General features: G+C 41.1%; 1 protein-coding gene across 7 annotated transcripts in view; it reads right to left on the bottom strand.

The window, feature by feature from the left end:
- Positions 1-27,536, bottom strand: part of Rbms3 (RNA binding motif single stranded interacting protein 3) — a 664,175-nt gene that overhangs the window by 30,810 nt on the left and 605,829 nt on the right. For 5 of the 7 annotated variants that reach the window (XM_052187038.1, XM_052187040.1, XM_052187042.1 and 2 more), the window contains one exon: positions 24,598-24,645. The exons of the other annotated variants lie outside the window; for them this stretch is intronic. In XM_052187038.1, the coding sequence (XP_052042998.1) occupies positions 24,598-24,645 (48 nt within the window). The remainder of the gene's footprint in view (positions 1-24,597; positions 24,646-27,536) is intronic. 7 annotated transcript variants of the gene reach the window in all.

Genomic DNA, 27,536 nt, shown 5'->3' with positions numbered 1-27,536 from the left:
CTGATGTGCATGTGTGATGTGATGTTTCTTGAGATTCACTTCCTGTTATCACTGTACTTGCTTACCTGGTTCTGATTATCTTTCCAATTTTGATAAAAAGTCAAATTTCCCTATATTCTGTTCACACAACCCTTCTGTTATGTGAATATTTGGTGACACATTTCCTTAAAGTTTCAAATAGTATTTATGACCCCACAATTTGTATTATATACCAATACTCTCTGACCCCCTATAGTTTAATTATATAACTTACCCGAAGTATTAAATGTTACATGAGAGTTTAGTAAACTTTGGGAAAGGAAAGGTCTTTAAAACCCAAGTCAAAAGGAAAAGAAAGAAAGAAAGAAAGAAAGAAAGAAAGAAAGAAAGAAAGAAAGAAAGAAAGAAAGAAAGAAAGAAAGAAAGGAAAAGAAAAGAAAAGAAACTTTATGGAAACAGGCATAATGTTTTTTCAATGTGTAAAGGTTATCCTTGTGTTATTCAAATGCTGATTTCTCTGCCTCCATATGCTGTTTCAATCTAGAAATAGCATTGCAATGCTTATTTCAAGACTCTCCTGTCTCAAGTTTCTATAATCACCATATATTCGGTGCCTAGTCAATAAAAGCGGATCATCCAATGGCTATATAGAAGAGAGAACAGGGCGGACCTTCTGCCAGCAAGGGGAAGGAGGGAAGAGAGAGACAGATTGAGCCATGAGGAGGAAGGAGTTCATGAAACATGGAAGCCTCTAAATACAAATATTATGGGGATTTTGTCTGGGAGGTAGCCAGATTACTTTAGGGGATTAAGATATGTCAATTGACTGCCCAGGCATTGAGGTGAAGTTTGAGACCAAATAAATCTTGTCTCTCTGTGTCATTATCAGGGAGCTAGCTAAGAAAAAGAAGAACAGCCATTGTATTAACTTATTACAAACAACGAAATTAAATTTGACATTTACAGGAAGCCTTTTAAGCCCCTTTGGTATTTGGGGAGATTAGGGTACCTTTAGGAAGTGAGACTTGCTAGAGGAAGTATGTCATTTAGAGTGGGCTCTGAAACTTCAGAGCCTCGACCCTCTTTCTACTGGTCTTTCTCTAGCTGTTTTCCATATGTGGTTGAGATGTGAGGAGCCATCTTACTTTTTCTGTGGCCGTGTTTTTCCTGGCTGTGCCACACCTTCCCAACCCTGATGGACTCCTATCCCTCTGCACCCATAAGACAAAATAAAACCTTTCTTCCCTAAGCTGCCTTTGGTCTTGGTGTTTTAACCACAGTAACGGTGACTTAATTGTGGATATACTCTTTCATCAAACCATTATGATCAAATGTCAATCAAACTGAATGAGAAGTTTATGTTAAATATGTCAAATCTCACACATTTATCCTGAGGCATTATCATAGGATTTTCTTATTAAGATTAAAGAGCAATAGAAGAAAATATCTTAGAAAAATGAAAGTATTTATAAGTGGAATAAGAAAATATGGACATGATGAAATTTCTTCCCAGCTCTACAGAAGATCCCGTCTTCAGGCAAAGAGAGAAATATATTAGAAGCCTGTCAGTGAAAGTCAAGTCAACCGGGGTGTGAAATTGGGCACTCAGATGAAAGCTTTGTTTCCAGTTTTGTATATTTTATAAATACAAAAGTGACTAATCAGGATTAGACTCTACCCGTTATGAAAAAACCCCAACAAACCTTCATATCCAAATACAGGGTAATCCTCTTAGCTGTTACTGACACCAATGGAAAACAAAAAGGGCCAATTTACTCATCCTAATTACTAAGGGCTTAAAGGAATTTGCCAGGGGTGGCAGGAGACTGTTGGCACAGTGTATTTTTATTTACATAAAAAGTCATGGTCCGTTTTAAAGATACATTTATTTATTTAATTTAATTTATGTGTATGTGTGCCTGTGAGAGATTAAGTGCACCATAGGCATGCACAGATGTCCACAGTGGTCAGAGGGTATTAGACTCCCTGGAGTTACAGGCTCTTGTGAATTGTCTTGAGGATGCTGGAAACTGAACCTGGGTCCTCTGCAAGAACAACCATTGCTCTTAACAACTGAGCCATCTCTCCAGCCCTGTGGGTTCACTTAAAAAAAAAAGTCAGCTGGAAGTCACCATCTGGGTAAAATCTCCAGTATGACCTTGTTAAAATACTAGAGGGCATTCTCCACCAACATTTCTACAGTTACGCTCATAAAAGGCCGAGTTACTTCTCTCCTCTCTGGGCAAAGAATGAGCACTGAGATTTTCTTCTGGCTTTAGGTCTCATCTCTATGTCTGAAAAGGTAGTATTTTGTACCTCACTGTTCTGGTGTGGATGTGTGAGCTCTGTCCATACTCCGGCAGGTTTGGTTTGATTGTTTCAGTAGTAATGATATAAATAATTTTGTACTGACAGTTGTGAGTAAGTGCTTCCATTCGAATCCAGATATTGATTTCTCCTTTCTAAGGTGCCCAATTGTGTGTTTATTTTCCATTAGTCCAATTCTGTTGAACTTCAAAATACATCATGGAAAAAGGAGAGTCATGAAAAAGGAAATGGAATTCTGGAAGGAAGGCAAACATTTTATGACAGAAGATCATAATCATTTTAGTACCATTACTCTGTCACCAGTTTCATCATCTTCAACTAATTTTTCTTTTGAATGCTTGTACCCTCCATGCTCAAGCCTGTGACAGATCATGAGCTGGAGCCACAGTCCATCTGTGTGACAGGATTATTTGGAGGGTTTTCTTAAAAGGAGATGTCTGGACTTACTCCTAGTTTGGTATGTATTTGGCCTACCATGAGCCTCCAAGTCTTGTACTTCTATCAACTCCAGGGAGATTTTGATGGTGCCACATCAAAGATCTTGTATAGATGACATAAAGGCTTAGAGAACTGAAATTTTTCAATCTCATTTTTGTCTTTTTTTTTTTTTTTTTTTTTGCCAACTTGACAGGAGCTAAAGTCACCTAGGAAGAGAGAACCTCAATTGATAAAATGGTTCCATCAGATTGTCTTGTGGGCAACTTTGTGGGCATTTTCTGGATTAATGATGGATATGGGCCGACCAATCAGATTGTAGGCAGTACTACCTCTAAGCAGATGAACCTGGGTTTTATTGTTTTTTAAAGATTTATTTACTATTATATCTAAGTACACTGTAGCTGTCTTCAGATGCACCAGAAAAGGGTGTCAGATCTCTTTTATGGATGGTTGTGAGCCACCATGTGGTTGTTGGGATTTGAACTCAAGACCTCCAGGAGAGCAGTCAGTGCTCTTAACTGCTGAGCCATCTTTCCAGCTCAAACCTGGGTTTTATGAGAGAGCAGGCTGAGCAACCCCTGGGGAGCTAGCCAGTAAGCAGCACTCTTCAGTTAGAACATATTGCCTGCTTCAGTTCTAGCCTCTGAGTTCCTGTCCTTAGATACACTAGGAATCAAGAAGCTTAGGCCACAAGAACCCTTTCCTCCTGAGGTTGTCTTGGAACATGGTGTTTATCACAGCAATGGAGAAGCTAAGTAGGAAAGCTGCAAATATAGAATTTTGAGAAGAAGACTGGGTTTTGATAAAACTACAAACTCATGAGTGCCTCTCATATTCTACTCTATTGGTATTGTTCTCTTCATTTATATAGGAAAGGGAAAGAGGGAGAGAGGGAGAGGGAGAGAGGGAGAGAAGGAGAGTGGGAGAGAGAGAGAAGAGGGTTTAGTGCTTGTCTTCTCTCAAGTTTATTTTCTTTCTTTCACCACATCCCTGATACAATAGGAATGAAATCAGGAACATCTCTTGAGCAGTCAATCTGTGATGTCTTCTCCTTCTGTGGATTACTGAGCAAGCTTATTGAGGACATGTAATGTCCAGAACCCACTGAAGAGGGGAATACTAAGCTATTTTTCCAGGCATTAATCAACTGTTCGGTACAGCCTATACCTGGGAGCTGATGTGATTTCCATCCTTGGTGAGAGTCCTAGGTAAAGGGGTTTTAGGACCTGAGAACTAAAGAGCACATATGTTCTGGTATCATCATCTCTTCAGATGACCTTCAAGTCTAAGTGTCTTCTGAGATTAATTCAAATGCCAGCCATGTGGATTTTCAAGACGATAGACACAGCCTAAAGCCCAAGCTGAGGAGAGATGAATTTGAGAGTCCTCAGGTGGTGCTCACATCCAGAAACTAGCAGAGTTCAAGAGTTCCAGTCAAATACACCTGACCAAGGAGAGGAGAGCACAGGGACATCTCATTTGCATGTGCTGAGTTTAGAAAAACAATGGAATGGTTGCTTACTTATATATATTTTTTTATTATTCGATATAATTTTTTATTTACATTTCAAATGATTTCCCCTTTTCTAGCCCCCCACTCTTGGTCACAAGACAGATCTCAACAAATATAAGAAGATCAAACTAATCCCATGCCTCCTATCAGATCACTATGGAGTAAAAGTGGTCTTCAATAGCAACAAAAACAACAGAAAACCCACATACAAGTGGAAACTGAACAATATTCTACTCAATGATACCTTGGTCAAGGAAGACATAAAGAAAGAAATTAAAGACTTTTTAGAACACAATGAAAATGAAGACACAACATACCCAAATCTATGGGACACAATGAAAGCAGTGCTAAGAGGAAAACTCATAGCCCTGCGTGCCTCCAAAAAGAAAATGGAGAGAGCATACATTACCAGCTTAATGACACACCTGAAAGCCCTGGAACAAAAAGAAGCTATTTCACCCAGGAGGAGTAGAAGGCAGGAAATCATCAAACTCAGGGCCGAAATCAATCAAGTAGAAACAAAGAGAACCATACAAAGAACCAACAAAACCAGGAGCTGGTTCTTTGAGAAAATCAACAAGATAGATAAACCCTTAGCCAGACTGACCAAAGGGCACAGAGAAAGTATCCAAATTAACAAACTTAGAAATGAAAAGGGAGATATAACAGCTTACTTATATTTTTAATTTCCAATCTTATATTGATAATAAAGAAGACTATAAGAACTGGAGGAACTAAGATCTATGGACAGAAGCAATAAGAAAGACTTTCAAAAGATTGATATTTGTTAATGAATACCATTAGTCTGCAAGAGTTTTCAATGTTATTGAGAAAGCATTAGTTAAATCCATAATGGATTGGTAGGAACAGGGAAAAACAAGAAGGTGGCTGGGAGAAAATACAAACAAATGCTCTCCTTAGGTGAAAGGCTGCTTTGTTTGATTTCCTACTTATGGCAAACCAATAAGACATCCAAGGCTGACTATTTCTTCCTAATACATAGTCAGTGTCACAGAGAGTCACAAGCAGATTGGGCATGGATTATCGTTCACAATGCCAGTGTACCACTTATCCCAGGGACTCTGTAGGAGACAAGGTACTGGCTATTAGAGCACTGTGAATAAATGAATCCAGGATGGGATACTATCAGGACCAGATGAGGTGAGTATCAGGAACCTAGGCAAACACACACACACACACACACACACACACACACACACACACAGGTAGAAAACACCTTTCAGAAGGTGACACTTGGCAGTCACGTAGGATGATGTTACGAAGAGTTGCATGTGTTAGCTATCTAGAATAGAAAAATCAACCAAATGATTTCAGTTTTAAGTTACATCGATGTGTGTGTGTCTATATATGTGTGTGTCTGTGTAAGAGTGCTTGTGTGTGAGTGCATATGTCTGTGTGTGAGTGCATGTGTGAGTCTGTGCATGTGTATGTGTCTGTGTATGTGTGAATGTGTGTATATGAAAGCGTGTGTGTCTGTTTGTGGGTATGTGTATCTCTGTGTGTATGTACATGTATGTGTTTGTGTGTGAATGTGTATGAATGTGTCTGTGGTCTGTCTGTCTCTGTGTATGCCTGCTTGTCTGTGTGTATGTCTATTTGTGTGTGAGTGCATGTGTATGGGTGTTTCTGTGTGTGAGCGCATGTGGGTGAGTGTGTCTGAGTGAGTGCATGTGTGTAATGTGTGTGTGTGTGCATGTTAGTGTACAGGCTGTAGTATACATGAAGAGGTCAGAGAATAATTCACAGAATACGGTTCTCTCCCCCCATCCTATGGTTCCCAAGACTGAACACCAATCATCAGATTCGGTGACAGACACCTCAGGAGAGCAGCTGTTAGCGTGGTAAAGGCCTTGCAGCATACACAGAGGTTTGAGGACCATATCTCCATGGCGATGAAAGAGTAAGAAGCAGGTTGTGTTCCTGAAAAGAAGATGATTCTGAGAATTTGGGTGGCATATGCCTTATGTCAGCAAGACCACTCAGAGGGACATTTGCTATTTCTGCCCAGGTGTGACTGTCATCTGAAGAAAATGTAGGGAGGTAGAATCTTGTAATTTAGGTCCAGTAGAGAAAATTCCAGCATCCAAGAGAGTAATACAATTTCTACTTTTTCTCTCCATTTATTTGGAACAAAACTCAGTAATGAAACCTTCAGGTGAATCTTCTGAAAATGTTGCATTTTCATTAAAAAATTGTGGGTCAGGATGTGGAAGATGGTTCAGTGGATAAAAGGCTTGCAAGGGTGAGAGCCTGGGTTGGAGCCCCTGAACTCTCAAAATATCAACATTGGGAAGGGTTGGAAGAACACTGGTGATTCCACCACTAATGATGAAGATAGGAGTGGATTCCTGCAGCTCACTAGATTGTGCCTCAAAACACACACACACACACACACACACACACACAGACAACAACAACTAAATAAAATGATAATAACAAAGCCCAGTGTAGACAGCACTTTAAAAGTTCCAGTAGAATTGTTCTCTGCCCTCCATGTGCAGGAACACACATATCTTTGAGTGCTAGCTCTGAGTAGCAAAACAATAGTCCTGTCTTTGTGCTCCAACTTCTAAGACTTCCCATCACTGATCTGTAGGGGTGGAGCAAGGTGGCAGGGAGTGTCCCAGCCACTGTAGTGAAGGAAGGATAGAGCAGGTCCTGACAGAGGGATTTCCAAAGTTTCAAGATCAAGTGATGATACCTATGGCTATGGAAACTAGAAAGAGAATCAAGGGAGTGGGGAGAGGAAGGGGAGAGGAAGGGAGGAAGGGAGGAGAGGGAGATGGAGATGGAGATGGAAAGGGAGAGAGAAAGGGAGAGGGAGACGGGGAGAGGGAGGGGGAGCTGGACAGAGAGAGGGAGGGGGAGAGAGAGAGACTGAGGATCTTTAAGACATAGGGCAGTGGAGGCTAGAGATGACATGAAAGAAATTTCAGAGAGGCAGGCAGCACAGGCCAGGTTCCTGCAGAACAAGTTTCATCCCACAATGCACTGTGACCAACAGAAGATTCTGGCATTCGAGGGGGCAGGAAGGTGAGCATCTGGGAAGCAAGTCTGGAGAATGGACTCTGCAGGCAGCAGGGAAGCAACCGGGATGAGCTAGCCTTTCTTGAAGATGTTGATTTGTCCTTCTTCCCTGGGTGAGGAAAGTCCACACTGTGGAGCTCCGTTTTCAGCCTTTGTTGAGTCGTAGCTCACCTTATTCCCTGAGGGGACCAAAGGCAGCTTCTAGACCTGTAGGGAATACTGTAGTATTGAATAAATGGGAAAGATGAAGCCGGGGAAGGGAAAGATAATCAAGCCGGCTAATTAAACACATGCCTCTAAACCCTTATCAGAGGTTGTTAACAATAAATCTTACAAGTCCTATAGTCCATTAAGCCTGAGAATTAACCAGAAATGGGCCACAATGGCTTCCAGTATGGAAGCTGGAGACAGTCCGAAGGAGCAGACTATGGTGTGATACCCGGTAGCCCTAAGCAAAGCAAGCTCCTAAGCATTTCATCAGTGTGTCCTTCACACAGGGCTAACTCAACCCTATGCCAAGGTGTGCTTCATCTGTGCTTTTGGAGGTTGGTGGGATGTTGCAATCTAGGTAAACACCATTCTCAGCCTAACACAATTTAGAGTCCTCACAGAGGGAAGATGCCTAACACTCTCTCCTGCCCCATGCCTACTTCCCTGAGACAAAGGTTTGAAAACTACATGAGGCAGAGACTTTGAGCTTCTTAGAAACGGCTTTTACTTCAGCATTCAAAGGCCTGTGTGTTTTCACCATGAGTTGAAATAGACTTTGTACAAATGGTCTCCAATGGGTAAGGGTAAGAAGGACTGAGAATAACCTGCAGGAAATCTCTAACACATAGGGACCTCTATTTGGGGACTAGCTTTAGGGAGAAGTGTTATGCTGAGAAAAATGTTAGGTCTGATCTCAGCCAGAAACTAAAGGGCAGTAATTGCACTGTAGCCTGTGGTACAACCACAGGGAACTTTTAGCCATCACACCAGAGCACTATCTTTTAGGCTAACTAACTACCTTAATGAGTCTTGATTATCAGCCTGACATAGTCTTGAGTCATCTGAGAAAGCCTGGATTGAGGAACTGCCTAGGTTGGATTCTCCTGTGGACATGTCTATGGGGACTGTCTTGTTAACTGATACAGAAAGGTCCAGCCCACTGTGGGCGGCACCATCCCCTGGGCAGGCGGTTCTAGGCTATATAAGAAAGCTAAGGAAGCATGAACCTGTGAGTGAACCAACAAGCAGCATTTCCCCTGTGGTTTCTGCTTCAAGCTCCTGCTTCAATTCCTTCTCTGACTTCCCTCAGTGCATGGATTATAATCCAAAAGTTGAAATGAACTCTTTCTCCCCTGTTAGTCACTTTTGGGTCATAGCATTTGTCACAGCAACAGAATGAAGCTAGAACACTGGACACATACATCTCTGGTATGTATCAATTCCAAGTTGAAGGTTTGCTATAAGAGAAAATCACAGGAGACTAAAAAAAATTTTTTGACATGCTTTCAACTTCTCAACAGGAACCAGTTGATAGGGACAGCCATTTACTAATGTTAATTAGGACCACATCTTTGTGCATAAAGCACTTAAAATATTAATCTCAAAAATGCATTCCAGATCTATGTGAAGGATAAGTGTGGGAGAGAGGGGCCAGTGCCAACCCAGCAAAGAACGCAGTAATAAGAGTAAAATGGAAGAGGGGGTTAGGGCAGAGAATGACTTCAACTGGTTGTAAACTTACTGTGTTTTGGGATATACATGAACAAGAAAGTCTGTGTGAGCACTGGTTTCTGAGGTTTGAAGCTTAATGCAGGACAAGAAATGACTCAGAGATTTTTCTCAACTCCAGCTTAGACACTTAGTAAACCATATGGTTCGTATGTAGAAAGGAGACCCCTGGTTTCACATTGCTGCCAAAGCCTCATCATCCTAAAATGGATCTATGCTTAACTTTAAAAGCCTTAGCATGGAGAAATAATCTCTACAGCGGGTCTCCAAAGCTCCAAGGAAGTTTGCAGAGGAGACTAAAGCAGACTGAAATTGTGAGTGTGGAGGGTGAAGGGTAGAAGGGCAGGAGGGGAACATGCAGGAAGTTATTGAAAACACTGGTATGGAAATCTATAGATTATAGAAGACAGATGCCTAACCAGAGTCTTGTTTGTAGCAGCTTGAGGATAGGAAGGCAGAGGACAGACACCATTGAGAAACAGAATGACACAGTTCAAAGCACCCCAATAGCAGCTGCTTGAGAAACTGGAGAGGGGGTTACCTGCCCATGACGTCAGGGACAGGGAAAGTCCTCAAAAGCAAGACTGTCCTGAGGAGGGGAATGCAGGGTAGAGGCTAATTTATTCTGCAAGTCAGTAAAACAAAACAAAACAAAACAAACAGTACAAGACAGATGAGATTAAAAACACAGAAGAACTAAAATGGCGTCGCACACCTTTTATCTCACTGTTCAGGAAGCCAAGATGGGAAGATTTCGAATTCGAGACACCCTAGGCAACATAGCAGGACTTTGTCTCAAGCAAACACGCAAGGAAACAAAAAACCAGAAGGAAGCCCAAACTGATTTAAAAGGGGAAGAGAGGTGTAGTTTGATAAAACAGGATAGAAAGGGAAAAACAATTGAATGAGCAGAGGCTAGAAAGGATAAGAAATTACGTGAGGATCAGTCACTCATCTTCCCATAAAGGAGGAGACGAGATGGTCAGGTTATGAACAAAAGAAGACAGGCCTCGCATGCGGGACATGAAAAGATCAGAACCCTTAAAACCAGGAAGGGGCATACATATGAATGAGAGGCCCCACTGAACCATAAAGAAGTGATCTGTAGGGGGACACGGACACTCTGCTCTACTCTGATTATGCCATCAGATGCAAAATGTAAGGCACGCCAAGGGTGTGCTCCCTGTGGATGCAAATCTATGAGCCCTAGTGCATGCACATGCAAGGAACGAAACACTTTCTCAGCTTGTCTAGTGTTTCCACTTATCCTTTGTCAGGGCCACTCAGTGTTTGGCTGTGATTTTCAGGTTATAATTGTCCTTGAGACAGGGGAAGAATTCACAGGAAGTTTTCCAATGGCCTTTAATTTGCTACAGCTATTTGCAAGTTCATAATAGGCCCAATTAAACAATTTTCAAAGGTTAATCACAATCACCAGCCCAGGCCTCTTGGTGAGTAAGGGCTATAAAACATGAACAGGTGTTTCCTGTGAATGGGCAAACAGGGCTTTCCAGAGACATGCCAATGACCATGGGTTCCCTATCAAGGCAAGGACGGCCTGCCTTGCCCCTCTAGCCTGCTGAATAACGCCGATGAAGGAGCAGGCAGGAAGTGCCTCTCATCCCCTGTTCTGGACCAACACTGCCCCAGCTGTCATGTCCTTAAGCCTTCCCAAGTTGCATCCCAGACTTGCTCTTTCGGCACCCCTGGGGCATTGATGGGCACCCCCTTCCTTCCCTAAAGAGTGAACCTACATGTTTGGCAACAGTTGGTCCCTAGGCTTTGGTTTATAGGTCTCCTATAAATATCCACACCAAATATTCCACACCAAATATCTGAGATACATAAATGTTTTCCCATAACTCTAGATATTCATAATTTAAAATTTTAAGTTCTATGTATATGGGGGCATGGAGAGGTAAATGCATATAAGCACAGGTGTTCACAGGAGCCAAAAGAGGGAGCCAGATCATCGGGAGCTAGAGTTATGAGTGGCAGTGAGCCCCCTGATGTGGGTGCTGGGATCTAGCTTGGGTCTTCTGGAAGAGCAGTGCATGCTTTTAACTGCAGACACCCACCAGAAGGTCATTGTCTCTAACAGGCTGGCTGCGGATGCTTTGGGTATTTTTCATATTGGAATCTAATTTTCCCACCCCAAGCCCTGACTTTCCACATTTAATCTGTGTAAGAAATTTTTCATTTATAAATAAAACTCCAGTTTCCCAAATCTGGAGTCCCATGCTTTCCCTGGCAGATGAGGCTCCTGGGCAGGTTCTGGGCTGGGAGCAGGTACGTGGAGTGATCCAAGTTTGCCTTGCAGCAGTCTGCCACCCATCAGTGTGCAGCCGTCGTGGCTTTGGTGCCAGCTGCAGGTATGCCCACCTCGTGCAGAACAAAGGACGCCATTGGCTCACAATCTGTTCAGGGCTTTGTTCCCGTGTGTAAGAGGATGACTGGGGTGGCTGTGGCTTCGGTGTGCAGCGTGAAGGTGAGCTGCCAGATGGCTCGTCCATCAATACTTAATCAAAGGAAAAGCACAGTGAATGCCCCTGAGTGCACAGTGCAGAGGAGGAGAGTTGGAGTGGCCTGACAAACCCCACGTGGTCAGATTGAATGCAGCAGGGCCCTCTGATGGAAGGCAGTGTCAGCAGGAACTTAGGCAGTTAATGGACTTGAGAATGAGACTCACTTGACTCTGATAGCTTTAAGTATTGGGTGCTATACATCTCAGAGAAACAAATTGTTGCAAGCAATATTGGTTTAAGCCAAAAAACTGAAAATATATGCATATAACAATAGGATATATATGTGTGTGTATGTATAGTTATCATGCAGAAGTTAGACATAATATCAATACTGTACTGAAAAGTTTTAAGTGTCTTGTGTCAATTCAAAAAAACACTGAAGACTGAGAGTCTCACATTAATTGAACTGGGAAGACTCTAGATGCTTCTAACTGCCTGCCAAGATGGGAATATATCACTTGAAATTAGATTCCAATATGAAAAATACCCAAAGCAGCAGCCAGCTGGTTAGAGACCTTCTGGTGAGTATCTAATGAAGTCACATAAAACTTCACAGTTGATGGTAGATGCTCAGAAAATGTGAACCGAGACTATAAGGAGACACAGTGTTTTCAGCAGCTGCTAAGAGGAGGTGTGAGGAGTGGCGTGGGGAGAACTGTGGATGGCCCTCTGTCCACTCTGCCAGTGATAGACGTGCCATAGTCCTTATCACCCCCATTTCCACGGTCACATTAATTCTGCCACTTGTTCTTGATAGTAACAGTAACATTATGTGGACTGAACAGGCTATATTTAGTAACATATGGTATAGACATATATGCATGCAATAACCATTGGTGAGAAAAGAGGCCTTGACGTCAAGGGAGAGCTGGGACAGGTGCATGGAAGTGTTTGGAGGGAGGGAAGGAAAGGGAGAAGTGTAATTATATTGTAATCTCGAAGATAAAAAATTAAAAATAAAGTATCTCCTTAATATCATATGTATTTGTAAACCACTATTAACATTTTGGTAAATTACATTATTTACTAAGCAAAATTTCAAAAAGTCTATATATTAGCAATTAAAACCACACACAACAAACATGTTGTTTCCAAATTCTTCCCATACATATGTTTTAGTCCTCAAAATAATAAATAGTTAACATTTTGTCAGCAGTTTACTTCTGTGAATTATATTAATTTTCTTATTTATGTTTAGAGATTATTTATTATGTAACTCAGATAATAATATCACAGCAGTCCTAACAACTGAAAAAAAACAATGGAATTAACTACTGTAGTATTTCTTCTATTTTTGTGTCATAGACTCGATGCTAAAGTTCCACTTTGATTTTAAGTTTGGATCCCCTCACAGCTCCAGAATGTAGAGAAGGAAGTTTCAATTATGGTGACTGGTGTCACCATACAAACTGGTGACTCCCCAGGCACATTGCATGGTGCGTCAGGGACTTCTCTCAATATTGTGTATCATGGGCTTTTACTTACACATAAATCCAGGAGAAGCGAGCTGAAGAAAGTGTTAAGAACTCTCATGGAGAATTAATTATGAAATAGTGGGGCCAGGAGTCATGTGTAACCTCTTGAGTCTACATACATTTACTTATATGTTTAATACCACGCGCTTTCCCATTTACAGCTACACAGATGTGGGTGGCTAACACCATTGGGTGCTGTAGAATTTTCACAAGATGAAGGCATTGCTGAGGCTGTTGTTCCTCTTCCCTTCTCCCTGAGCTGAGCTTTGGCAGCACCAAGCTTCTCTCACCTTCAGTTTGTGTGTGTGTGTGTGTGTGTGTGTGTGTGTGTTGCTTGCATAGTCTCAGGATCAATCCTGATGCCTTGAACATGTCAGTCTGGTGTTCCACCACTGATTAATATATCAGCCCTCCCTTTCCATGCATCCTTGAATAGGAGTTAGTTTTCATACCTCCATGGTGAAGCTACTAGGAGTTTGTAAAATTAAGGGTTATAGAATATAAAGCACAAATTAAAAACAGAAAACACGCAGGCAATGCCTGAGGTCCTATATACAAGGTCAGGAGGACTCAAGGCCAGCACAAGTTACATAGTAAGATGCTATGTCTTAAACCAAACAGTTTTAACCAAATGAGTAACTCAAAGTCACAAATATTAGGAGGAAGGAAGCAAACAGCCAACATATCCTATCTATTTTCAACTGTCCCATATACAAAGGGAACCAAATAAGGTTCCCTCTTTCACTCTACACTGTGGATGCAAAAGAAATCTGCTTTCCTGCAGTGAGAGACACAGGCTGAGCCTCCTGGACTCAGGTGTTTCATTTCTTCTTTGAACAAGGGACATGGAGTACAAATATAGTCAGTGATTTCTGGTGTTGTATGTCCAGGGAGCTAGCTGCATTTAAAAATGCTAACAGCATCTTGCACTCCCGTAAGAAGGGTTAAGACGTTCCATTTTCACACAGAGAAAGTCTTGCAACAGGGACCTACAATCAGATGGTTCTAGCATGTTGCTTTGTGATAAACTAATTTGCCACAGAGTCTAGAGAAATGCTAACATGTCTGTTAGTGGCGTCGCTTCAGGATCATGTGTCTCTAGATTGCCTACAGCAAGAGTTACCTCACAGTTGATTCACAGCTGGAGTCTCTCCCCAAGCCCCAAGTGCCCAGTTATACTGTTGATTAAAACTGGAGCTGTGAGCTTCCCACACCAGATATGTGGCTCATGCACACATGCCTGCTCACTTCCAAATCTATTTTTTGCTTTGTGTACTGGCTGGTTCTGTGTCAACTTGACACAAGCTAGAGTTATCACAGAGAAAGGAGCTTCAGGTGAGGAAATGCCTCCATGAGATCCAGCTGTGGGGCATTTTCTCAATTAGTGATCAAGGGGGAGGGCCCCTTGTGGGTGGTGCCATCTCTGGGCTGGTAGTCTTAGGTTCTATAAGAAAGCAAACTGAGCAAGCCAGTAAGAAGCATCCCTCCATGGCCTCTGCATCAGCTCCTGCTTCCTGACCTGCTTGAGTTCCAATCCTGACTTCCTTTGGTGATGAACAGCAGTGTGGAAAGTGTAATCTCAATAAACCCTTTCCTCCCCACTTGCTTCTTGGTCGTGATGTTTGTGCAGGAATAGAAACCCTGACTAAGACACTTTGAAAGCCTTATTTTCCTCTGTTACCTTTTGTGTGGTCTGTGCCCTTCTGTAGATATATCTCATTGGGCTATAGTGTCAGAGTGAGCTAGCACTGACCAGCATGGTTGATGACACCTCAGCTGCTATCTTATGCTTCAAGGCAGTGCTTAGCATCAGATACTATGAAAATACACTGATGAGGATGTGGTGGGAAATTTACAGCATGTAGACTGAACCTGATGAGTAGACTGTCTTTGTAATAATAAATAAAGTTTGTTGTAATAATAAATGAAGTGTCTAAGTGTGTGTGTGTGTGAGTATGTGTATCTGCATCTGTGTGTGTATGTGTGTATATATGTGTGGTGTGCATCTATGTGGGTTTGTGTGTGTCTGTGTGTGTTTATGTGTTGTGTACCCCTGTGTGTCTATATGTTGTATATGTGTGTGTCTGCGTCTATGTGTGTCTGTGTCTTGTGTACATGTGCATGTGTCTATGTGCTGCATATGTGTATCTGTGTCTATATGTTGTGTATGCATGTGTATGTGTGTTATGTACATGTGTGTCTGTGTCTATGTGTTATATACATGTGTGTACCTATGTGTCTATGTATTGTATACGTGTGTGTCTGTTCTGTGTTTGTGTCTATGTGTTGTGTACATCTGTGTCTGTGTTGTGTGTGTGTCTGGGTTTATGTGTTGTGTACATGTATTTGTATGTTGTTTTATGTATTGTGTACATGTGTGCAGGCCAGAAGTCAACCTCAGAGCTGTCTTTCCTCAGGATGCTTCCACACTGTGTGAGTTGCTTTGATTTGACTTTGTTTTTGAGACAGGCTCTTTGTGTGTACTTGAAGTTTACTTATTTATTCAGCTTGGCTGGCTTCTATTGAGTCCCAAGGATAGGACTGTTTCTGCCAGCTCAGTGCTGAGATTACAAACTCATACAGCCATGCCAGTTCTGGGGAATGAACCCAGATCCCCTTGTTTGCACGGTAAGCATGTTACCAACTGAGCCACTTTCTGTAGACACTGTAAGCAAAGCCTAAAGGAACACAGCTATGTCTGCCTTCATCTGCATGATCATCCATGCTACCATGGTAAAGACATTTGGTGCTGAGGAAACTCTACTGTGTGGACTTTCACATACACATCTTGCTGGGCACTAAAATAAAGTGTATGATTTTGCACATCCCAGTATATCCCCAATGGGACTGGTACAAAAATAGTGAATGTCAGTGGATAAAGTACATGCCTTATAAGCGTGAGGATGAGAGTTAAGATCTCTGGGTCTCGGTGGGAGAGGTGAGCACTTGCAATCCCAGTAGCCGGGGAGCCATCAAAGAAGACACCGGGCATCATACACACACACATACACACATTTACATACACACATACATGTACACATACACACATACATACACACATTTACACACACATACATGTACACATACATACATACACACATGTACACATACACACATACACATACAGATACATACATACACACACATACTTACACATACATATATACATACTCTCATGCATCTGAGCCAGCACAAATATATTCAGCCTCACAAAAAAATCAACATGCCCCCCAACACAAACAAATAGACAAGCAAACAAAACAACTCAACTAAATAACAATGATCTTCATGTATAAGATGGGTTTATTCACTTAATCTTTCTTTAGAGGATGTGACTTGACTGGGTCACTGAAAACAATATTCCCCAACTACACCAGAAGGGGCAAGATGACTTACTATGCATATGCCTATGTGTCTAAATCTTGTAAAATATTCTATTTAATGTGCAGCCTGCTGGTCAGACAACTCATGGACTCTGTCGCCCACTGGGCTGTGTGCCTCTCTCTAGAGCCTATCCTTCTGAAGACTCTTCCCTTTTTAAAGGCAAGGAGCACATGCATTCTGTGCTGCCCTGTCCTGGTTCTTTGAAGTAACATAGAGAGCCTGCAAATATCTGCTGGATGAATAATCGAGTGGAGCAAAATCCCCTTCATTACAACTTATTGAAAAGAGACACAGTTACTCAGTTCAGCTCAAGAAATGCCCTTCCCGCCATCAAAGAAGCACGCGGTGTTCAAGGGGAGAAAGGGGACTAACTTCTCAGGGTGGCTTGTGGGAACACTTATAATTGTGTCGGGTCTCTTACAGTAAACACAATTTAATGGTTAATTGTTGCTAATTGGAACTACTAATGGACCTAATTTTTAATTAAGGGATGAGCTGGAAGTCATTTGGAATTAGCTCGTGGAGTCCAGGAGAATGCAGGCTGCGGAGAGCTTGAGAAACAGTTTTCTGCTTTGAAGATGCTTCAACACTATCTGCCAGCCTGTGGATGATATGGGGAGTCTTCAAAGGTAATTCTCAGGGGAGGGGGGAGGGGGGACAGCACAAAGCTAGGCTTCAGCTAAGCCTCACTCTCTGCACCTAAGGAGTCTTCTCTCATGCAAATGTGTGTCAGTAACCAGCAGCAGCTGCAAAGCCAGCTGTGTAGTGCTTTGCCTTCTGTTTTCTTTAGTATGATTTGGGGGAAGGCAGGGTGAGTAAGTCCCATGATGCAGCTCAGGCTGGCCTCTAACTGCATGGAGCAGGTTGACCTCTAACTGCCTGTGTGGACCAGGCTGGCTTGCAGCTGTCTTCATGCAGCAGGCAGGCCTGCAAGCACCTGCCTGGAGCAGTCTGACCTTGAATTCCCAAGTGCTTCCATGACAAGCCTGTCCACCAGCCTCCGTCACAGTAGTGGTACTCTGTGTCAGACATAACTCCATGTGCAGAAGTCCAACATCAACGATTCATATTTGGCTGATGTGTTAGGACTTGAGGATGCCTTTCTGCGAGAACTCAGTGGATACTGATCATTACCCACTCTGCCTGTTTCAGACCATCTCTAACAGTCTATGGCAGAGACTGAACAGGAGATGCTGGAGATGCTCACATTCTCTGCTTTCCCTCACTGCCTTCCCCTTCCCATGTTTCAGGTTTAAATACAGGCATCCTGACAGAGGAGGCAGGACTCCAGGACTCAGACTCTCCCTTTCCTTTGTGGACAAGTCTTTTCTTGATTCATACTAGTGTCCTTGAAGAAAAAGAAACTCATTTATGTATTTTCCCTAAAGGTTCTTTTTAAAAAGGAAACTCGGGAAACATCTGGGAGGGGGAATGGAAATACCCTAAGAGCCAGAGGACTGGGGAGTTTGTCCTGAGACTGGGTTGCTTAGTAATATCAGAAGCTACACCTGTAGCATCTTGGTAACGTGACCACCCAAAGTGAGCTGATCAGGAGGTCGCCAATGGACATGACAACAGGAATGGGAAAAGCCCACCAGGACTCAACGCTACACAAAGAATTATGGGCAGCTAAGTAAAGTGGTGGTCTTCCCCAGGAAAAATCACACCAATTATTGGCTGTCCAGTGGCCAGCCGTCAGCCCCAAAAGCAGACGTATATACAAGTAACATTGTATGACTAGCAGATTATATTTAGGAATATAGATGTTTATGGAAATACGTATATGCATGCAATCACAATTAGTGAAAAGAAGAGACCATGAATTTGAAGGAAAACAGGGAGGGGTCTATGAGAGGGCTTTCAGGGAGGAAGAAGAAGGGAGAAGTGTTTTGAATTAAATTATAACCTCAAAAGTAGACAAGCAGAAGGCAGGCTGTATTACGGATGTGTGGCTGCAGTCACCTGTCTTCTAATTGCGATGACCTGGGATGGGGCCCAGGGCAGTGAGTAAGGAGAGTGGACAGTGGTGGAGTCCTCCAGAGACATGAGACCCCAGAGCTGGCCACTCCCTTTGAACACCGCCTCTCTTGCCTTGGCATGTCTTCCTGGATAATTATTTTTAGACTACATATTCACTGCTGAAGCATAACTACTCAACCTAGACCCTTCCCACCAAAACTACACCTGGTCTTGAACAACTCATTAAGGACAGGAACCCAGACAAACAAAACCAAACCTGCACAGGAGAGCAAATCCTTCTGAGCTAGTAGTAGTTTATGTCTGTGTGGCTTGTTTTCCCTCAGTTACCCAAACCCCTCATGGCTACCCAACTGCATGACCAGGATATTATCAAAAACAGCTCATGGCCCGACACCTTCAAATTCAAGTTTCTGGTTCTCACCGCTCTACAGTTTTCCAAGAATGTATTTTCTTTCCTTCTATCTACCTCCTATTATCTTTTCTTCAAAGTCTTCCTCAAAACCATTTGTGGTTCTGCTCTTTCCTTACCCAAACCATCAGAGCACATCGCCTGTTTTCTCCCTCCTGGCCAGAAATCCTCAGAAATTATTAATCTACTTCCTTGGTGGTTGATCATTACATCAACCAAAATCAAATTTCCTGGACTAGCAATATGGCTTAGTGGGTGAAAGCCTTTGCCTTATAAGACTGATGACCAGAGTTTATTCTCTGAAATCCACAATAACAGGAGAGAACTGAATCTGCTAGGCTCCGTATTCATGCTCTGGCACACACACACACACACACACACACACACACACACACACACACACACGCATGCACACACACATGCATACACACAAGCACATTAATTTTCTAATTGTCACAAGAGTCCCCCATCATTTATAGCTTTCCATGAATTACCTCTTGATTTCCCATGTTCTGCTGTAGTCCTTCCCACTCCGTATTTTTCTCAGTTTCTTTTCTGCCCGAATCCTCCCATTGCATCTCCTAAAGTCTATCAGACATCACTTAGAATGTCACATAGAAATGAAGAGTGGCTTCCTCTTCCTGCATGCACACATGATACCCTTTCTTTATGTCCTGTACAAATATGGCTGTCTTGAGGACCCTCCTATTGTTTATATTCTCTTAGATACACCTTTAACTATTGTCTTCCTCCTTTCTTCCCATCATATTAGAAATATTCCATCTTAAAAAATCAACAAATAATCAGCTCCATGCTCTATTTCTCTAGATCATCTTCAGTCCTTAAAGCCAATCTTGTGGTGTTGCTTTTAACTGTTGCACCTGCCTATGACTTATATGAGTTCACTCTTCCTGCCATTTCCCAAACACCACCATCAACATCACTAGGTATGTGTGTTTGTGTGTGTGTGTGTGTGTGTGAACTTACCTGTAGAGGCCAATAGAAGGCATCAGATCCCCTGCAACTGGAGTTACAGGTGGTGTGAGCTGACTGACACAGGCTCTGGGAACTGAACCCAGGTTCTCTGCAAAGAGCATCAAGTGCTCCTAACTGCGGAGCCACTTCCAGCCTCACTCGGGATCATGTTTAATAAAATCAAATGCTGTGTTGTCTTGCACATGACATGTTTGAAACCTCCTCCTCTGGTTTGCCTCCATCTATTACATGGGTAAACAAGTCCTTCTTACCTGGAAGTATTGTATGTCTGTGGTACCTTTTCCAATTTTAATCCTTTGCTCCATTTTCTGCTCTTATGTTTATTTCCAGGGCTCTGTCTACTTGTCCTGACTCCAAACCTGTTGATCCTTGTAATGGGGCTAATTCCCATAATGGTAACTCCAAACTCCACCACCATATAAGGATAATGGTTAAGATAGATCCGCACATTGAAACAGCAATCAACCTCTCTACTGACAGGTACATAGACATCTTAAAGTTAACACACTCAGCAGAGAAACCGGCCTTCTCCCCAGCAATGTGATCCTTCCTCAGCTTGGCTCCTGAACAGTGGAATGGTGGGCCACTGAGTTGTGAGTGCTAAAGCCCTATCTATGCTTTCTTAATTTGATGGCTATCTTGATACTTATTTGGTTATCACATCCAGGGTACTCCAAACCCATCACTCATCACAAACTCACTAGCAGTCAATGTTATGCTCATCCCCAAAATGTAACTACTAGCCACCATGATTTCTTCCTTGGAGTCTTCAGTGCTTTTGACCCTTTTCTGATTTTAGCGTTGTGATGTTTTGTTTTGTTTTGTTGTTTGCCCATTTCCTGGACATTCTCCACCCTATTGGCAGGGTGACTGTATCCTTCTCCAGTTCTAAATATTTCCACTGTCATCAGGATAGAGCTCAACTTCTCATACCTGACAATACTGCTACAGCCAACCTACTTTTTAGGCTAATTTTCTTGCTCCCTATCTCTCTCCATGTCTCTGTCCTGCTAAGTCATTGCAGCTTTGGAACCTTTCCATCCTCTGCTGGTACAAGCCCTAGGACAAGTTGGTTCTTTGGTCTGGAACTCTCAGCTCTGTTGTTGTTGTTTTGTGTTTTGTGTTTTTGTTTAAATTTTGTTTTGGTTTTAGTTTTACTTAGCTAATTCCCATTTTACATTTAGGGAATTCTTTTCCTGGAGCCTTTCTCTAGCCTTTGCTAATTCATGTTCATCATTCCTTCTTGTACCAACATAATCTATTGTGCCAATAAGGATTATTGTGGTTGTAGCAAACACTATTTGAATGCTTATTTTTTTTTTTTTTGCCCTGGATTTGTTTTAAGCAGAGTATAGAGCTTAACTTAATCAATGCTCACAACCACCTAGCTTGATCAGTATTTCCCCAGACAAGTTATGAACTACAGGAAGTTCAGTAGTATCTCCAAGTGTCCACAACCAAACACTGATACAAGCAGCTTCTGAACTCAGACAGTTTTCTTATGAATTGAACAATTAATAGTAAAGGATTTATATTGCTGTAGTAAGATGTTCATAACTAATGTCTTTTGTTCCTAATGAGAAGTTCTATTCCCATCTCTGGACACAAGATAACACACAGTACATTACCAACTGAGATTAGATGAAAAACAAAACAAAACAACCAACCAAACAACAACAAAAACAGATGACACATGACTGAACAAACAAAGAATTCTTACTCAAAATGAGAATCACACGGACCTCACTCTGATGTATGTCAAAGCTGTATTTTGTCCTCAAATCTCAAATGACTATTTGCCATTCGATACCCTCATACTGTTCCCCTTTCTACGAGCTGACATTTCTGTACTGTATGCCTAATTGACCTCCCACTGGAGTCTACCTGGTAAACTCCTATTCAGTTTTGCTGAACCTTCTCCAAATGCACTTCATGTGTTTGTATCTCAGATCTTCTTTCCATATTCTTGTTTCTTTATAACATTTATATCATCACAAATAACATCATGAGAAACAGTAAAATACAATTGAACTATGATGTTGATTTTTTACTAAGGACGGGTTTTCTGTTCATATTTACATCTTCAATACTTAACATAGTACCTAGTACCCAGAAACATACTGATAATGTTTGAAATATTAATTGAACAAGAATAGGTTAGATTATAGGTTAGTGGATAATTAAGTTAATATGCTAAACTCCAGTGTAGTAAAGCAATTTGATTGGCTCATATATTGGCAAAATCTAGTTAACTAAGTCACTTGATACTGGTACAATTGGGACATTTTGGGAAGAGTTATTACCTTATCAGGCTCAGTTTGCTTTCCTAATATGATCAATAGTTGGACAAAAGATACTCAGTTGTACAAAAGTCAATCAAATTGTCTAAAAGTCAGTTAACAACCATTTATTGAAAGTATATCTATTGCTACTTAGGCATAAGCCTAAGGAGAGGACAACTATACAATATGTCCAACCACCATCCAAATCTTATAAGGACAAACAAAGTATAAAGTGGTCTAAAGTGTGGTTTTCCATAGATGCCCTGTCAGTTTCTTCCTTTGTACTCCACGACTGGCAACTTAATATATCTTTTAGAAATCATAGACCATATTGGTTTTGTGTATGAGTATGAGTGTGTGTGTGTGGGGGTGTTTGGGGGCGCCATGTTTAGATATTTGCACATGTGTACAGGTACAGATATGCATTCATGTGCATGCATGTGGGGATAAGGAGGTCAACTTTGGTTGCCATTCCTTGGGATACATCCACATTTTTTATTGAGGTAGGGTATTACATTAGTCTGGGGTTCATCTATTTGGCTAGACTGGCTGCTCTCTGCCTCCCTAGCTATGGTGTTACTGTGTGTCTGGTTTTTTAATGTGTATGCTGTGCTCTAAGCACTGAGACAACTCATAAGCCCTGTATCTTGGATTTTAATTTTCCACTGTGGTTTTATTTATTATTCCACAAACACACACTTACATGCTTAAGTTTATTTTAAGTTTTTTATGTTTAACAAGTCATTTATCTGCTTGACAGTTTCAGTGGAATCATACAGGAACTCCCAAGGTAAAGCATTGTTTCTTGCCAATACAGGTTAGTATAGAGGGGAACCCATGAGCATATACACTTCCAACAATCAGCTTGAAATTTTCATTGTGATGTGATATGTTTGTGTGTGTATATGTGAATATCTTCCTATGTTCATTAATACCACACACACACACACACACACACACACGCACACGCACACACACACAGAGTCTTCTCATATAGCTGCCTAGAAGTCACCATGTAGACCAGGCTGGCCTCGAGTTTATTGAGTTGTGCCTACCTCTGTCTCTTGAATTCCTGGATTAAGGGTGTGTACCACCAAGGCCAAAATTCATTGTGTTCTTAAAAATGAGAGGATATTTGTTTGAGGGGTTATTTGTTATTATCAATGTTGGTTAATTATGAGGAGTAAAAGCCTTTTGTCAAACAAAGGGGCTGAGGTTTAAAGAAAGTAAAAGCTACATATGACAAACCAAGTCTCCTCTACAGAGTCACATGTTTTAAATGCAAAAGACACATTAAAATGGTGGGCACATAGCATTTTAATGGATGACAATCCATGGAGACCAAGAGTACCAAAGAGATGTCTGGTTGGAAGCCAACTCTTTGCTCTTCAGTTAGGAAAATCATACAGCTCTGAGATGAGTACAGCAATGAGGAGAACTAAAAAGATGCATGGACGGGAGGAAGCGCTACCCATAGATTCTGTATCACTAACGGAACCTTGAGTGGGATGCTCTTCACTGAAAGCCATCTTCTGGCTGCCAGGCTCAGCTGCCCCCTAGGTTCTTTAGGACATTTCCTGATTCAGGTTTCATGTACTCTTTGCAAAGACCCTCTTGGTTCCATCTGAGTATCTTTAACCACCAAACATGCTAAAGACTCAAAGTTCCAAGTTCTGCTACTCTTCAATTAGGTAAAATAAATTAACAAAAATCAATGCTTTTTCCCACAGTTGTGTCCATTTCCTTTTTCAACAAAGCAAAAGTGAAAGTTAAGATGCAAGCAAAGTATCTATGCATTTCAAACTTTTTTTTTAAAGCACCAACTACTTTACACACATATGCTCAGCTCCAAATTGCACAATTAACATTTGCAAATCAAATGAAATATTGCCAATTGAATGCTGAAGAATCTCATGTATCCTCCAAGCATCTTCTGCTACCTTGCTGTGAAAATGGAATATCAGAAGTGTCACTTTTGATATCCAAAATACAATGTCTTAGAAAAGAATTGAGGTTGTAATTCATTCAACATTTTCTTTTTGAATACACAAATCAGATCCTGTCCTAGGAGGCAAGCAAGCACAAGAGAAAACTCTGACTTCTGAGGAATTGTGGTCTCTAAAGCAGCGCTTCCCAATCTTTTTTTTTTTTATTAATATGTATTCTTTTTTGGACAAATGTCAAATCTTTCACCCACTTGTCAGAAATTCTGATGACCTTGTCAAACTGTGAGATCCATTGATACACAGAACATTGACTAAATCTTCTGCATATCTTTTATAGAAAAAGCATCTCAAAGATCTTACTTGTATTTTAAAGACAGTGTATTCTTTTTCTAGACATAAAGCCAGATTGTCCTAGGAAATAGACTTATAATGACACTCCCCCCTTGCCAAAATAATATGCAAACTTCTCATGCCCACCCCTGTTGAGAATCGCTGCTTTGGAGAGTTTTGGAGAAAACCAGGCAAGCTCCATCTTTCCCCTCCAATTAAGTCTGAAAGGAATTAGATTTTCCTACCTGACATAACAGCTGGTGAAGTACCATAATTCTGTCTTGGGATTGAATCTTGGAATGAAAAAGAGCATGAGAAAGATTGCAATGAAGTCCAAAGGAAAATAAAAACAGAGTCTTAGCTTTACAGGTTGGAAGGGCCCAATGTGTGTGTCCCACAGTCACCTGCCCCCACCCCCTTTCTGCAAGCACTCCAGGCACTGTGACTCTAGAGGACAATTGATTCTTAGTCTCCAGTATCATCAGGCTGTGCATGTCAAGGGGACCCGTTGGTCTCAGAACATAACCATCTTCCTCTTGATCTGTTTGATTGCTCCTTTAGGGGATCAATGGGAGGCTGTTGCCCTCCCCAGATGTTTTAATAGTGTTATGAGACAGCCCATCTGGATGGAAGCCAAGTATGGTAGCAATGGAGAATAAAAGAAGTAACTTTAAAGGAGATTAATAAAAATTATTCATATTGTTACACCATAAGGATTAAATGTGTTATAAAGCCCAAATTCCTTTTGTTCTTTTTCTTTCTTTCTTTCTTTCTTTCTTTCTTTCTTTCTTTCTTTTTAATCATCCTGACCAGGGGCAGAGCATAGAAAACTCTCTGCCCCAGGCTCAGGAACCTTGTATGTAGCTAGCAAGGCTAGCCAAGGCTAGATCTTATGAAACAGAGGGTGGATGGCTATTTTTCAAAGTGTCATAACATTGGAGGTAGCAAAATGTAGAGAGACGTTAAACTACAAGTAGTCATTGCAAAGCTGGAGATGTGTGCATGAGGGGGGCACTGGAGAATATATCAGCTGTTTTTAAAATGACAAAGAGGCTTTAATTCCTGTGACTCAGTCATGATCTTCTCTGTAGTGTTTTTATTCATATAGAGCAATTACACATCATGATGGGTTTATTGCGTTCCAATACATGTACATGTAACTTCTGTCACATCCACCCACACCGTATATTCCTCTCTGGCCCCCTTCCTGGTACCCTTCTACATCTCTTCCCATTCCTAATTAGCCCTTAGCCAGAAAAGTGGTACAGAACCTGAGGTTGCAACTGGCCTTCTAAGAATTGAAAATGACGAGCTCATTCCCAGCTCTCCAAAAAGATTAAGTCATCAGTGGTAATAAGTGAACCCTTATTTCATTCATATGACCCGTATTGCCCTTTAAAAGCTTAGAATCCCCCAATTGTACATTTCTATGCACTTCGTAATTTTGGAGATCATTCATAGATCTACCTCCTAGTTTAAAGGCAACCATTCTTTTGAGGGAATAGCGTGTCTGAAGAGGGCTGTGAACATTGTAAAGCACTTAGGGTAATAAGAACAAGCAAGCATTGCTCAGAATTCAGATGCAAATAAGCCATAGTTATGAGTGTCCTGGTCTTATGAAATAGACCAGCAGCAGCCTATTGATTTGACTATCAGCCCCACTGTGAAGTAGCGTCAATTTTATAGCAGTTCCAAATAAACTGTGTAACAGTGATCTTAGTTCCTAGATACATTTTCATAAAACTTCAAGTTACTACTCAAAACTTAGAAAAAAATGAGTTAATTTTTATACCATGTTGTAATATACGCATGTCTGTAATTATAATATAAATAGAAACAATGATACTAATATAGTAAATACTGGCTATTGTTTAGTAATTGAGGAATACAAACAAAATGATAAAAATAGAAAATACTTCAATCTCATTTTGAAAATTAAACACGCTTGTAGTAATTTTGTTTATGGTTGATTCTTTTTTAATCTATATATGTCTATTTGCATGTGCGTGCAGTACCCATGGATGCCAGAAGGGGGCCCCCAGATTCATTACAGCACGAAGATAAAAAGCAGTTATAAGCTACCTAATGTGGGTGCTGGGAGCAGAACTGAGGCCCTCTGAAGAGCAGCAAGTGCTTTTAACCATTGAGCCACACTCTCCAGACTCCACCCAATTTGAATTTCTTGGCAGGGTTACTTGATAAGTAAATCCTCACAGTCACACTGTGCTCCACAGGAGCAAGTTCACAGCCCTATCTTTCAACTTAGCATGTCCACGATGCTTTCCCTCCTTGTATGAGATCGCTGTACTTTCATGCTGTGCTCCTCTTGGGTCTGTGGATGAATGAATAGTGGTTGGTAAACTATTCTCTACTAAATGCTGTCTAGAATACCACATCGAGTATTTTGAGACATAAAGTTCTTCTCCTTTATTTTACAGTCCTCTCATCCACCAGCTTCTAAGAATCAAAAGTTCACAGTCAGTGGACATGTGCTGAGGTGATTGGTTGGACACTTCGCTTCTAACAGATGCTGTGCAACTTGAAGGCATGATCAAAGCTAGTTTTTCTCTATGCTTATAAATAATGTGTGGGTTATTTATGGGTTATCAGATGAGTGTATGCTTACAAGCATATTTGTAAAATTATAGCAATGATAGTTTTAAATGATATTATTCAGTTTTCTATGCCCTATTTTATTACCAACCCATTCATGTTCCTCAACAATATTTCTATCAGGACATTTTAATAATGATATTAATTTATTTGAACTCAAGATCCATATTCCTAGAAGTAAAGGTTTAATATTTGTAAATAACTCTCCACCCCTAACAGTCTCGCCCCTAACTCTTCACTCATTCTTTACATGAGAAAATTTCCCTGTAAAGAACTGCAAGATTACAATCAGATTCAAGAACTATTTTTAAAAAAACATAACTTTTTCATATACATTTTCTGTCTTGTATTAGTTTGTGATAGGATGCTATTCTTTTTTCTTCTTGGGCTTTCATTTAAGGAATTGTAGTCATTAGGATTTATGAAGTTATTTTTTGCTTAGGATGCTATTACTGAGCCATAATTCCATGTAAGATCTCCTGCTCACTTTTATAATTTTCCATCTTAATATTGATATTTATGCCTAATGTAGGAAAAAATGAAAGATGCATATTTTCATCCGGTAATAATC

This window comes from Apodemus sylvaticus, chromosome 7, assembly GCF_947179515.1.
Source record: "Apodemus sylvaticus chromosome 7, mApoSyl1.1, whole genome shotgun sequence".
Lineage (NCBI taxonomy): Eukaryota > Metazoa > Chordata > Mammalia > Rodentia > Muridae > Apodemus > Apodemus sylvaticus.
The sequence above is the reverse complement of the archived record's forward strand: the minus strand, read 5'-3'. Positions and strand labels throughout refer to the sequence as shown.